Below are 14,400 nucleotides of genomic sequence, written 5' to 3' on the forward strand. Positions count from 1 at the left end.
CAGGGACTGCCTCTGTTTTTGTTTATTTTGTCCCTTGTATTTCGTACAATGCCTTGGACATAATAGTCCCTCAATGAATATTTGAACAAATGAGTGACCATCCTTATCATCTTGTTTTGGAGATGAGCTTTTACACAAGGATTCAGATGGAATTCTTAGGATAACTGAAAATAGCAAAGGAGACTCTGACCTGCTTAGACCATTCCTGGGACACCAGTTCACCTGAGGTTGTCAGAATTCAGTGGTGTCCACAGCCATACTCAGGTCATAAGCCTTTGGTAGCTACTGCTTTAGACAATTGCCCCCCCCACCTTTTTTTTCTTTTTAGGGCCGCACCCACAGCATATGGAAGCTCCCAGGCTAGGGATTGAATCAAAGCTACAGATGTTGGTTGAATCACAGCCACAGCAATACGAGATCCAAGCTGTGTCTGCAACCTACACCACAGCTCATGGCAATGCTGGATTCTTAACCCACTGAGCAAGGCCAGGGATCGAATCAGCATCCTCATGGATACTAGTCAGACTACAATGGGAACTCCGACAGTTGCCTTTTATGTAGAATCTAAATTATTCAATCCAGTTTATGAAGCATGGCACAACTCTCTTCATTTTTGCATCACACAAGGAAATCTGGCTTCTTACTCCAGCACTTCTTCAGGGCTTCAAGGATGTCTCTGTTCCTTAGGCTATAGATGAGGGGGTTGAACATGGGTGTCAGGATGGTATAGAGCAGAGAAAACCCTTTGCGCAAGAGTTGGGAAGAGTTGGCTGAGGGCACGAGATATGTGGCGATCAGAGTCCCATAAAATACTATGACCACCGTGAGGTGGGAGGAGCATGTGGAGAAGGCCTTTTGCCGGCCTGTGCCAGATGGAATTCTAAGGATAACAGCAAGGATGCAGGAGTAGGAGGCTGTGATGAGGAGAAAGGGAAACAGAGTCACTGCAGAAGAGGTGGAATAGGCAACCATCTCAGTTAGCGAGGTGTCCATACAGGAGAGATGGACCAGAGGGGTGAAGTCACAAAAGAAGTGATCAATTTCATTGGGTCCACAGAAGGTTAGTCTAGACAGTAGGACCATCGTGACTGCTGTGAGAAGGAAGCAGCAGAGCCAAGAGCTGGCAGCCAGTCTAACGCAGAAAGGGCCAGTCATGAGGATGGGATAGTGGAGAGGTTGGCAGATGGCCAGGTAACGGTCATAGGACATCACAGCAAGCAAGAGGCACTCTGTTGCAGCCAAGGATCCAAAGAAGTAGAACTGTGCCAGGCAGCCAGACACAGATATCGTCTTCTGTTTAGCTAGGATAATTATCAACATCTTGGGGACGATATTGGAGGTATACCAGATCTCCAGAAAGGACAGGTTCACCAAGAAGAAGTACATGGGGGTATGGAGGCGATGGCTGAATAAAACTAGCAGGACAATGAGGATGTTTCCAGAAACAATTAAGATGTAAAAAACTAAAAACATCATAAAGAGGAAAATATTTAGCTCTTGGATGGAAGAGAATCCTCTAAGCACAAAGGATTCTACCGTTTGGTTTTCCCAGGGCAGGATTACCATGACTTGGCTTCCCTGAACACTCAGTGATAAAACATGCAAAATACAGAAAGTTCTAGCTTACACATAGAGCATGCACTGAGAGTGGATGATATTCATTCCCCACTCAGGTTTTTGGAAGATTTTTTATTTGGATGAAGGAGGATTTTCTCTTTCTTTCTTTCTTTTTTTTTTCTTCAAGGCCTGAAATGGGAAAGAAAAGAATTTGAAATGAGAACTTGTGACCACTTCAATCCCCTCTTCTTCTCCTACCTGTATGTTCACCTTATCAGGAACAATTCGAGGCTTTGGGGAAAGAAGGAATCAGGAGAAAGGGGAAGAAAAATACAAAAGGAACAAGGAAGGAAAGAGAGAGAGAGGAAGAAAGGAAGAAGAAAGAAAGAAAGAAAGAAAGAAAGAAAGAAAGAAAGAAAGAAAGAAAGAAGAAAGAAAGAAAGAAGGAAAGAAAGAAAGAAAGAAAGAAAGAAAGAAAGAAAGAAAGAAAGAAAGAAAGAAAGAAAGAAAGGAAGGAAGGAAGGAAGAAAGAAAGAAAATAAAGGAAGAAAGAAAGAAAGAAAAAGAAAGAAAGAGGGAGGGAGGAAGGAAGGGAGGAAGGGAGGAAGGAAGGAAGAAAGAAAAAGAGGCAGGGAGGGAGGAAGGAAAGAAATAAAGAAGCAAAGGAAAAGAAAGGGAAGGAAAATCACCTGCTTTATGTCCATCTGGAATATACGATGGTAGTTTGAGAAATTATAGGAAGAAAGGAACATCTAAAAGGAAAGTGTGCACATTCCAGAGGGATTGTGACGTCTCAGACAGAACCTAGAGGATCAAGGACCTGGGACGAAGAATCCTCGCCTTCCTCTGCAAGCACTATTTCCCAAGGGAGGTAGCCCTCATGCTACCTATCACATATTCCTCTCCTCTCAGCTTCTTAGTGAGTTGAAAGTTAAGTTTCTTATTTCCGCTTTGGTTTCCATAAGGCTAGCAAGAGAAAAGCACATGATGCAAAGTTTGAGATTCTTTGATTCTCAGGTCAGTGTCCCTGCTGGTGTAACTCAAAGGCAAGCATGCTTTCTTTCACAATTTTAAATAGATAAAATCAAAGTCAGGCTATTGAAATTTTTTTAATCTTGGGGGGCAGTAAATGGGAAAAGAAGATGCAGAACCAGGTAGTCTAAGGCACTATGTACAACCAACAAATTGCGTGTAAGAGAGCCTTAAGTTCTTTTGAATGAGATAAGGAAGCTCAAGTTTCCTCCTCAATTCTATCTTTCTCCACACCATTCACCCTCCACAAAGTTCGGGACAGCCATAAAACCTTCCCCCCAAACACTGCTGTCCACAAACAGGGTCTGAGGCTGAGACCACTTTACTCTTCTCAGCACACGTATACAAAAAAGCGCTATGTGAATTTAATAATGAGGTAGTTATGAGTAACTAGAGAGCCCTAAACCAAACCTGGGACTCTGCTTTATGAGTCAGACTTTGAACAAGTTGTTTAACTTCTCTGAGACATAGTTTCTCATCTGTAAAATGGGATAAGGAATGAGAGAAGAATTTAATATGAACCCAGCATGTGCAAAAAGAATGTATGTTAAAAGAATGGGAAATTGCTGGCTAGTCAGGGCTGTCAACATTTGTTAAGTTTACCAAGAAATTGCCCTTACTTAGAAGGGGACATTGGCAGCAAATTTGTTTCTTTTGCCATTGCCTGCAATGGATGTGCATATAGTTGTGTGAATAGTTAAGCTCTTCCTGCTATCTCTTATACAAAAGCCTTCATACATGAATTCCATTTTAAGAATTGATCTAGTGTCGTAGCTAGGTTCCATTCTGTGGTGCTCTAGTTCCAAATTTCCAAAAGGGCTCTCAGAACTAAGCTGGAATCTGTGCTGACGGTCAGTCCTGGTGCCCAGAACATGCCAAGCAACTAGCGATTCAGACTGAGCCCATTGAATGGAGCATGAGGAAAGCATAGAGTGGGGACTTCTGTCCCTCCCCTGCAAAGGACAGATAACTATCTGAGATCTTAGAGAAAGGGCTTAGGTCTTGACAGAATACAGCCAAGCTCCTGGATGCTGCTGCTGTTTCGGCTCATGGGGATAGGACTCGATCCCAGACACCATCCTAAGTGCTGAAACTATGTAACCCACTTAATTATCACAACAACCCAGTGTGGTGGGTACTCTGATCAGCTTTACTTTCCGGCTGGAGTAAGAGAGAAGCTAAGTAACTTAATCATGGTCATCAGCTAGAAAGGGGCAGAGATAAGAATCAGATCTTACCTGGATCTCTCCCAATCACTAACACCACCTCTCACGGGACTTGGGTCTGTGGGCTAGTTTATTTTCTCACAGAGAAGGGAAGAGAAAAGGTTTCACCAGGCAGCCTCTCATCCTAGAGTTTTAACTTTAGGGGAGGTGAGACTTGCTTTGTTAGTTGGTGAGGGAACAACCCCATAAAGGGTCACACACTCTGAAAACCTTCTCTACCTGTCTCCTGGACTTGTTTTCACACTACTAATTTTATGCCCTTTCTTTATAATCTTAAAACAATCTGGTCATCCCATTGCCTTAAAAAAATCTAGTGCTTTTTGGATATGTGCGAAGGGAATTACTACTTTCCTCTCCCAGGCATTTTTTTTCTTTTTTTTCCAGATTCATAATTTATTGTATACATTGAGTATCACACGATGAGTTGACATGAGCATCTTCAGGCATGGGAACTTAACAGATGAGGTACAGTTTAGAATCCATTCATATTGCTTTTACAGCTGGAGTTTTTTAAGACCTTAACTTGAAGTTTAAGCCTAGCAAAGCAATACCTCCATATGTGGCCAGCACACAATTCATTCTCCCTGTGAGAGTGTACGAGTTGATATATTTTTGATACCAGTGAAATGGAATTGGGCATCAGTTTCTGGACCTGCTGTGGTTTTGATCTTCCAAAAAGTACAAACTCCGCAGCCTGTGTCCTTCAATGAACTCAGCTGCCCCCTCGGACCCGCCCGCTCCCAGGCAATGTTAGGGCTGCTGTGTTACCTTGACACGGTCCAGGAAGGTGTGATGATAGAGAATAGAAAGCCAGCGAAAAGTATGAAAGAACTGACTAGAAAAGCAGTGAAAGCCTGATAAGAGCACAGGTTCTACAACTAAACAGACCTGGCTTCAAATTCCTGCTCAACCACAGAGACAGGAGAGCAAAGGCATTTTATAACCTTTAAGGGAAGAGCAGCTCTGCTGCCTCCAAGTCTGTGCAAATGAGGCTTTCAAGGGCAGAAGAGAGGCTGATGCTACTCCCTGCCCCTGCCCCTAATAAACAGCTACCATCTCTCCCTCCATCTCCTTAGCAGCCACACCTTATATATAGCTGCCATCTCTCCATCTCCTTAGCAGAAGCGATGAAAATTTTTTTTTAAAAAAGGACATTATTGAAAAAGCTAGAGATGTGGACTAGCTAATATGCTCCTATATTAACTCTGCTCACATGGGCTCTTTCACTCTAGAGCCACAAGACCAAACTTGTGTTTGTCTGTAATTCTTGTTGGCCCAGAGCTGCGTCCAGTAAATTGTACACTTTCTCTCACTCCTCTTCTCTTTATCTCTTTCTCTATCCCTCCCTCCTTCCTCCTGATGATGCCAACCAAGTTAGTGCCATCTAGAGGTAGATGAGCTCTCTTAGGAAGGCATCTGTTTCCTTCACTGGAGATGTTCAGTGGGAACAACTTATGAAGACAATTAAAGGAGACTAAAGCACTGGAGATTTATTTAGATTTGATGATTTTTAACATCACTTCCAAACCTGAATTTTTTTCCTAATTGGAAGCATTCCTTTCCCCTCCGACATACACACAAGGCAAGCCCGTAGGAGAGAGAAGAGGCTTATTGCAAAGTAAAAACAAATACTCATTAAATAATCACAGCTTTTGTAGCTTCCACTAACAAAAAGCAAGACAAGACATGCAGGGACTCAGATGCTATCTAAAAGGGAACCACTCTCTTAGCCAAATTCAGTGGTTGGTCAATGAATGAACCAATTAATTTAGCCAACATTTGGCTTATTGATAAGAACTGTTGACTCTTGCCCCCTGCGTGTTGATTTTAGTTGGTCAAGCAAATAGTTTGCTTTTGTCGCTAAACTGATAACTGATTTAGTATGCCGGGGAATTTTATCTCTGGCTGCATCTAGCAAAGAACAGATTGAAAACAGGAAAAACTGACGTGTTACACCAGCAGAATAGATGAGCACTACCTGTCAGTGCCTCAGAGGAGTCCACACCAGCTTGGGAAGCCAGGCCACAGAGACAATGCATGTCCATCTGCTCTTGATTCAAAGAATTGGGCTAGAAAAATGGAATCCTGCTTTTATCCAAAAATATATCTCCCCATGCGCTTGACACAAATGAGGTTGGAGCTGTCTTCTGCATGAACCTTAGGAGGCCAGGTAAGTTTTGGCCTCATCGATCAACCTCCTTCCTCTGTGTAAACTTGGGTCCCTCTGCAGGCAAAGCCATAATCTCCCCCGATATTTGTGCTCATGGGCGTTCCCCAAATGACATTCCATGGGGGATTGTTATTTTTGCAAATTATATGAAACCAAGGTACCTTAAAGGAAATCCCTTTTTACCCTTGCTTTATATTAAGCTTCTACTTAAATAATGACTCTGTATATAACTTTTATAAACAGCTTTAATGATTGAAAAATGTATAATTACTATAATAAAAATTAAAAATAAAACAATGTAAATCCACTAGAATAAGAAATTTAAAAAAGAAAATGTATGATTATATTATGTTTTGGGAGAATGGCTTAAAACAATATTTTGAAGGAAATATTCTATTTTTTTCTATCCTAAAGAAGAAAAACTATTGTACATGTTCTTACTGTGTAGATTTAGTAGAAAACTGAAACAAGTATCCATGATAGTAAACTTTTATTGCCAAAGTCATTTATTAGGATTCTAAAGAACTTGTGTCCTTCTGGATTCTTGTTATGACTAAAAACAGTAACTGAGGAGTTCCCATTGTGGCTTAACAATAATGAACCTGACTAGTATCCATGAGGACGCAGGTTTGATCCCTGGCCCCACTCAGTGGGTTAAGGATCCAATAGTTGCCATGAGCTGTGGTGCACGTCGCAGACATGGCTCAGATCTGGCGTTGCTGTGGCTATGGTGTAGGTTGGCAGCTATGGCTCCAATTTGACCCTTAGCCTGGGCACTTCCATATGCCTCAAAAAAAAAAAAAATAGTAACTGAGGCCAGTCCTGTTCTAGGAAACATAAGTTTGTGAGCGGCGACTTGATGGAATTAAAATTATCATTGATGGACAGGCATTAACAAACTGGAGAGATATTTGCTCAAGCTAACACATTAATACAACTATCCAATAAGTGTGGCAAATGAAACAATCATGAAATAATAAATCGAAACTAACTCATTTGTTCTTTAGAACTGAGGTCTTTTCTCTATGAATTAGTACCCAGATTCCCTGAAACCCTAAGATTTGCCACAATTTGAACTCAGAAATCAACAAATATCTGAAAACGAGAGATCTCTGGATAGGATGCCCTTACTGAAATCTGCTAAGTGTCCACTGTATGCCAGGCATTGTGCTAAGCCTACATTATTATCCGGAGGCCTCACCACCCTTCTGCATACTGCTTTTTTATGCATGAGGAAATGGAGAGTTTTAGAGATGAAATGACCTGTTCAGAATTACCCAGGCAGAAGAACGTGAGGAAACTGGGACTGGATGAAAAACTCCACGAAGACAGAGATGTCTGTATTTTTTCTTACTCTGTCTACCTCAGAGCCTGACATATAGTGAGATTTTTTTAATAAATATTTATAAATCAGTGAGTGAATAAATATGTGAGCAAAAAGGTCTGACTGCAAACAAAATGTTCCTTTTGTTTAGCAAGCCCCCAAATTCCCAAAACAGCACTGTTCCCCTGTTAAGTTAAAGGAGAGGCTCTAGAACCTGAACAGAGGCTGACTATGTAATGGAAGCATTTACTGATGCTAAAAAAAAAATTTAAAGGCAAAATACTGAAGTAAGTCAAAGATCACTGAAAAAAACCAGCAAAGATTATTTTACGTAGAGCCAAACCATTTAAGAGAAGCCTGATTCAGTATTAAGCCAATTAGTTGTTTTGCAGAAATTGTACTTCTCAATTTTTTAGAGGTTGTGAAACCATTTTCTACTTTTAATTTTTGTTTGTTTGTTTTTTTTAGGGCCGCGCCCACGGCATATGGAGGACCCCAGGCTAGGGGTTGAATCGGAGCTGTAGCCACCAGCCTACACCACAGCCACAGCACAGCAATGTGGGATCCAAGCCATGTCTGCGACCTACACCACAGCTCACGGCAACACCAGATCCTTAACCCACTGAGTGAGGTCAGGGATTGAACTCGCATCCTCATGGATACTAGTTGGGTTCGTTAACCACTGAGCCACACTGGGAACTCCTATTTTCTACGTTTAAAAAGAACAAATAATTGGTTTTTGAAAATCAACCCACGGCTACAAATTTATTCACGAATACGCGCTTTAAATACGTTCTGTGGCTGATACAGATTCGGCGAAACACTTTGGACTCTCAGCCAACGTACCACAGCCCAAAAAGCAATTCTCACTCTGATCCTTTGACATCAAGAAGAATTTAAATTATAATGTTCATAAACTATAAGTCTAAAAAAGGTGAACATTTCAAAAAAGAAAATTAAAAGGGTTAAAACAACAGCATGTTTGAGCCTAATGGGTTAAGTTCAGTAATTCAACATGACTGAGGATGCGACTTTGTGGACATATGGGCAGTTCACTCTATATTTGGCTACCTATTCCTATCTCTCTTTTCCTCCCTTGTTCCCATCCCTTAAGAGCACCAAGCCCCCTTTTATCTCAGAGACGTTGTAATTGAGACAGAGACTCTGCCTAGGCTCCTCCCTGCTTTTATTTCTTATTGTCAGGAATCACTATTTCATTTCATTTTACTTCTTCACTTGGTTGTTGACTGTCTCCCCGATAAGACTGCAGTCTCATAAGAGCAGGGAATTCTTCTGTCTTGCCGGCTACTCTACCTCAGTGCAGATACTATATATATCTCCACATAGTAAAGAACTCTTTGCAGGAAATAATGAAAATAAAAATCTATGCTATTACCAAAAGGTTGCAGTTATCTTTTTAGGGCCGCACCTGCAACATATGGAAGTTCCTGGCTGGGGATCGAGTCCAACCTACATCACAGTAATAGCAGGATCCGAGCCACATATGCAACCTATGACACAGCTCACGACAATGCCGGATCCTTAACCCACTGAGCAAAGCCAGGGATCGAGCCCACATCCTCATGGATACTAGTCAGGTTCGTGACCTGCCGAGCTGCAATGGGAACTCCCGGTCGCAGTTATTCTTAGGGATTGTATTTTCAAGGCCGGCCTTTTAGGGGCTGGTTATCTTCTTTGGAGACTTCCCTGAGGGGAAAAATGGTATTTGGGTGACAATTGTGACTTTGTTCAATGCGCATTTGTTAAGTAGAGCTCTGGGTGTCTGGTTGTTGAACCACAGTTCAAGAAAAACCACGAGGGAATTGAAACAGAGAAGTTTATTACTCACACGTCCTGGAGGAGGTGCACTGCGTACCCCAAGGGGCCAGGCAAGGAGGTCAAGGCAGGGTGCAGGCAGAGAGAGCACGGCAGGACCTGGGGTACATAGCCTCAGCAGGGTCTACAAGTGTAGTGCTTTGCAGTTGCCTGGCTAAGTCCAGATCGGTCAATTCCAATGAAAAGAGCAGAGTTTTGATGAGCTTTGCAGGGGTTTTAACTAAAGGGTGCACAAGGGGAAGGCCTTGGGAGGCAGGGGAGCAGGCTTACCCAAAAGCAGCCGGGGAAGTCCTATCAGATCTTACATTTACTTTTGACTCTAAAGGCTATTATCTAGAGCATGCCCTCCTGGGAGGGGTTAGAGTGAGTTCAAGGTCCCTGCAGGCTGCTTGGTTGCACAAAATGGGTGCAGGGCAGTGATATGATGGAGTAGTTTAGCTAAACTCTCAACAATAACTCATCAGTCAAGCTGTTCTCACAGGCAGATGACACACAGCGGGAGTGAGGACCACACCGCCCTACTCCTTAGACTTGTCTTGAATTAGACATGGGAACAGTAAAGAAATTGATTACTTGCCTTGTATAAAATTTAAGTGAAGACAAAGATTTTAAAAATATATACGGACCCTATCTACAGCTTAGTTCCTCATAGGTTATTTTATTTTATTTATTCTGAACCTCATAGCCAAGTTGATCTTTGCTAGAGGCCACAAGCACTGGAACGGGGGACTGCTCTAGCCCCTGGGCATCGGACTCTGTCCAAAAGCGGCTCCAGTTCAGTCTCACTTCCTGGTTCATAACCTAAGAAAAGAAAAGGTGCTGAAGCAGCTTCTTGGGACTTTTAAGTGATTTGTGAACAATAGCTAAAGGATGGGAGGGGATCTCTTTTTGCCTTATAAGGCTTTATTTCAAAGATTGTCTTCATCTTTATTTCCTACCATTTTCCTCGTGAAAGGGGAGAAGGAAAAGAACTATTTCTCAGGTGACTCCTTGAGGCTACCCAAATTTTTTGGTGGTTCCATTCCAATCAGAAAGGACTTTCTTGGCAACCATGGTTCAAATTCACTCATTCCAAATTTGGAGTTCCCGTCGTGGCGCAGTGGATAACGAATCCGACTGGGAACCATGAGGTTGCGGGTTCGGTCCCTGCCCTTGCTCAGTGGGTTAACGATCCGGCGTTGCCGTGAGCTGTGGTGTAGGTTGCAGACGCGGCTTGGATCGCGGTTGCTGTGGCTCTGGCGTAGGCTGGCGGCTACAGCTCCGATTCGACCCCTAGCCTGGGAACCTCCATATGCCGCGGGAGCGGCCCAAGAAATAGCAAAAAGACAAAAAAAAAAAAAAAAAAAAAACCAAATTTATCTCACTCGAACTGTTTGCCAGATACTGTGCTTAAAAATTCAGAGGGAAGGACTGATTTACCTACATAATTATTAAGCTTTCTGTTTCCATTTAGTATATGTTGTTTCTGTTTATTTATTGACTGTGTACTCTGTGCTAATTTGGTTCTGCTGATGGGAAATTATGAAGGTGAACTCGTTGTCCTCTTGTTATTTAGAGTCTTCTTTCCTACTTTAAGAGGACGTGGAGTTCCCACTGTGGCTCAGTGGGTTAAGAACCTGACACAGTGTCTGCGAGGATGAGGGTTCTTTCCCTAGCCTCACTCAGTGGGTTAAGGATCCCATGTGGCTGCACACTTTGGCAAAGGTCATAGATGTGGCTCGGATCCTGCATTGCTGTGGCTGTGGCGTAGGCTGGCAGCTGCAGCTCCGATTTGACCCCTTACCTGGCACCTTCCATATGCCACAGGTGTGGCCCTAAAAAATCAAAATAAATAAATTAACTAATTAATTTTAAAAAGAGACTGAGAGAAAGAGGGGCCAGCCATAATGGTGACATAGGAGGCTCCCAACTCCCCTTGTCACATGGACACATGAGTATTCAGCTACTACACACAGAGCAGTTATCTCTGAAATAAATCTAGGCAAGCTGTGTGACTCCTATGCATTAGGTGAATGGAAAAAATATCTGAAGCAAAACAGGTAGGAAAGCTGAGTGAGACATCTGGTTGCCCTAATCCCCATCCTCAGCAGTGTCATATAAATGCCAGGAAACCTTCAATTCCAAACTTCTCCCTGAGGAATGAAGGGTTTGGTCCTCATATTTAAGGCCCCAACTTGTAAGACTTCCATCTGAGTGATGGGTTCCCAAAACTCCTAACTCTGAAAGCCATCGAAGTTTGCATCTACAAGACCCACAAAACCATAGCAAAGAAATGGTTAACAGGTGGACGCACACTCCAGGGCTCCACACAGAGAAAGCAGGTAAAACTGCCCCCAGTCTTTCCCTGAAAAAGTTCTATCTGATTACATTAAAAGTTGCTACCTTAGGGCCAGGCTTCTAATTTAGCATGCATCTGGGAGCTGGTTGTGCTCCTCCCCAGAAACAGGAGGAAGCTGGACCCTTCCCCTGCATTATCTCTCTAGCCTATTCCAAGGTCACGATTATCTCCTTGGAAAGAGCTTGTACACATATCTGGCACCCCAGCTCTTGCAGATGCTGCCTGAGGGACTGGGCTCTGGATTGCCTGGCTCTGGTAGGCAATGTGGTTTGATCACAAGTCCCACAGTACTATAGCAAACAAAGATGTTTTTAGCAGATGCAGGAGAATCCCCCCTGCAGCTATACACTTGGGTCCAGCACAGAGAAAATAGGCAAAATCACCTATCTCCAAATTTCTTCCCTCTTGGTGTTTTTTTTGGGGGATGGGGTTGTTTGTTTGTTTTGTTTTGTTGTTTTGGGGTTGTTGTTTTTTGTTTGTTTGTTTTGTTTTTTGTTTTGTTTTGTCTTTTTAGGGCCGTTCCCACAGCATATGGAGGTTCCCAGGCTAGGGGTTGAATGAGAGCTATAGTTGCCAGCCACAGCCATGGCCACAGCAATGCAGGATCTGAGCTGCATCTGTGATTTACAGCACAGCTCAAAGCATGCCGGATCCTTAAGCCACTGAGCGAGACCGGGGATCAAACCCATGTCCTCATGGATCCTAATCGGGTTCATTAACCACTGAGCCGTGATGGGAGCTCCATTTTTTTTTTTTCTTCCCCCTTGTAAGGAGCTCAACTACATACTTTCTCAGCTGCTGCCAGAGTATCTGACTTCCCGTTGGTCAAGGAATACCTCAAGGAACTAGAAAAAGAACAAACCAAACCCAAGGTTAGTAGCAGGAGGGAAATGACAAAGATTAGAGTAGAGATAAATGAAATGGAGACTAAATGAATAATAGAAAAAAATCAAGGAAATAAGTGCTGTTTTTAAATAGATAAACAAAATAAACAAGCATTTAAATAGATTTACGAAGAAAATCTCAATAAAAAGAGAAAAACTCTAATAAAATTATAAATGAGTTATTACAACTGATAACCACAAATTCAAAAATTATAAAGATTACTCTGAATAGTTATATACCAACAAATTGGACAGCCTAGAAGAAATGAACAAATTCCTAGAGACATACAACATACAAAGATAAAATTACGAAGAAATAGAAAATGTGAACAGTCCAGTTACCAATAAGGAGATTGGGTCGGTAAGCAAAACCTCTCAGGAAAGTCTATGACCAGAAGAATTCACTGGTGAATTCTACTGAACGTTTAAAGAAGAATTAAAGTGGAGGTCCCATTGTGGCTCAGTGGTTAGCATCCATGAGGACGCAGGTTCAATCCCTGGCCTCACTCAGTGGGTTAAGGATTGGGTGTTGCCATGGGCTGTGTTGTAGGTCTCAGACTCGGCTCTGATCCTACGTTGCTGTGGCTGTGGGTGGCAGCTACAGCTCTGATTCTACCCCTAGCCTAAGAACCTCCATATGCCACAAGTGCAGCCCTGAAAAGCAAAGAAAAAAAAGAATAAGAAGAAGAATTAAAATCAGTCCTTCTCAAACTTTTCTAAAAAATTTGAAGACAAAGAACACTTCCAAACTCATTTGACAAGGCCAACATTACTTGATGCCAAAGCTAGACAAGAACAGGAGTTCCTGTGGTGGCTCAGTGGTTGACAAGTCCAACTAGGAACCATGAGGTTGAGGGTTCGATGCCTGGCCTTGCTCAGTGGGTTAAGGATCCGGCGTTGCCGTGAGCTGTGGTGTAGGTTGCAGACGCGGCTCGGATCCCACATTGCTGTTGCTCTGGCATAGGCCAGAGGCTACAGCTCTGATTCGATCCCTAGTTTGGGAACGTCCATATGCCACAGGAGCAGCCCAAGAAAAATGGCAAAAAGACAAAAAAAAACCAAAGCTAGACATGAACAGTACAAGAAAATAAAATTATAGGCCAGTATCTCTAATCAACATAGATGAAAAATTATTAAAATATTAGTGAAACACATGGTAGTTCTATATTTAGTTTTCTGAGGAAACTCCATACTGTTTTCCATAGTGGTCATACCAGTTTGCATTCCTACCAAAAGTGTAGGAGGGTTCTCTTTTCACTACATCCTCTCCAGAAGGTACTTGTAGACATTAATAATGGCCATTCTGACTGGTATAAAGTGATATCTCATTGCAGTTTTGATTCAGATTTCTCTAATAACTAGTAATGCTGAGCATTTTTTTCAGGTGCCTCCTGGACATCCATATATCTTCTTTGGAGAAATGTCTATTTAGGTCTTCTGCCCATTATTCGATTGGGTTGGTTCGTTGTTGTTGAGCTTTACGGGTTATTTTTGTATTTTGAAGATTAAGCCCTTGTTTGTTGCATAGTTTGCAACTATTTTCTCCCATTTCATAGGTTTACTTTTCTTTTTTTTTTTTTTGTAGTTTTTTTTGCTGGGCAAAAGCTTATAAATTTGATTTGGTCCCATTTGTTTATTTTTATTTTTATTTCTATTGCTTTGGGAGACTGACTTAAGAAAATATTTGTATGGTTTATGTCAGATTATGTTTTGCCTATGTTCTCTTCTAGTTTTATGGTGTCATGTCTTACATTTAAGTCTTTAAGCCATTTTGAGTTTATTTTTGTGCATAGTGTGAGGATGTGTTCTAGTTTCATTGATTTACATGCAGCTGTCCAATTTTCCCAGCACCACTTTCTGAAGAGATTTTTTTCAGAAAATTTTATATTCTTGCCTCCTTTGTCAAAGATTAGTTGAGTGTAGGTGCCTGGATTTGTTTCTGGGCTTTTTATTCTGTTACATTGATCTATATGTCTGTTTTTGTACCAATACCACACTGTCTTGATTACTGTAGCTTTGTAACATTGTCTGAA

At 42.0% G+C, this 14,400-nt stretch overlaps 1 protein-coding gene across 1 annotated transcript; it reads right to left on the reverse strand.

The window, feature by feature from the left end:
- On the reverse strand, positions 619-1,566 carry LOC100155213 (olfactory receptor 11A1-like). Its single transcript, XM_001929227.1, has one exon. It carries the CDS (start codon positions 1,564-1,566, stop codon positions 619-621), a length of 948 nt encoding a protein of 315 aa, XP_001929262.1.

The sequence above is a fragment of the Sus scrofa genome, chromosome 4 (genome assembly GCF_000003025.6).
Source record: "Sus scrofa isolate TJ Tabasco breed Duroc chromosome 4, Sscrofa11.1, whole genome shotgun sequence".
NCBI lineage: Eukaryota > Metazoa > Chordata > Mammalia > Artiodactyla > Suidae > Sus > Sus scrofa.

What these genes read in the sequence shown, in the direction of transcription:
- LOC100155213 (XM_001929227.1), bottom strand. Translation starts at nt 1,566, where the DNA reads ATGGTAATCCTGCCCTGGGAAAACCAAACGGTAGAATCCTTTGTGCTT.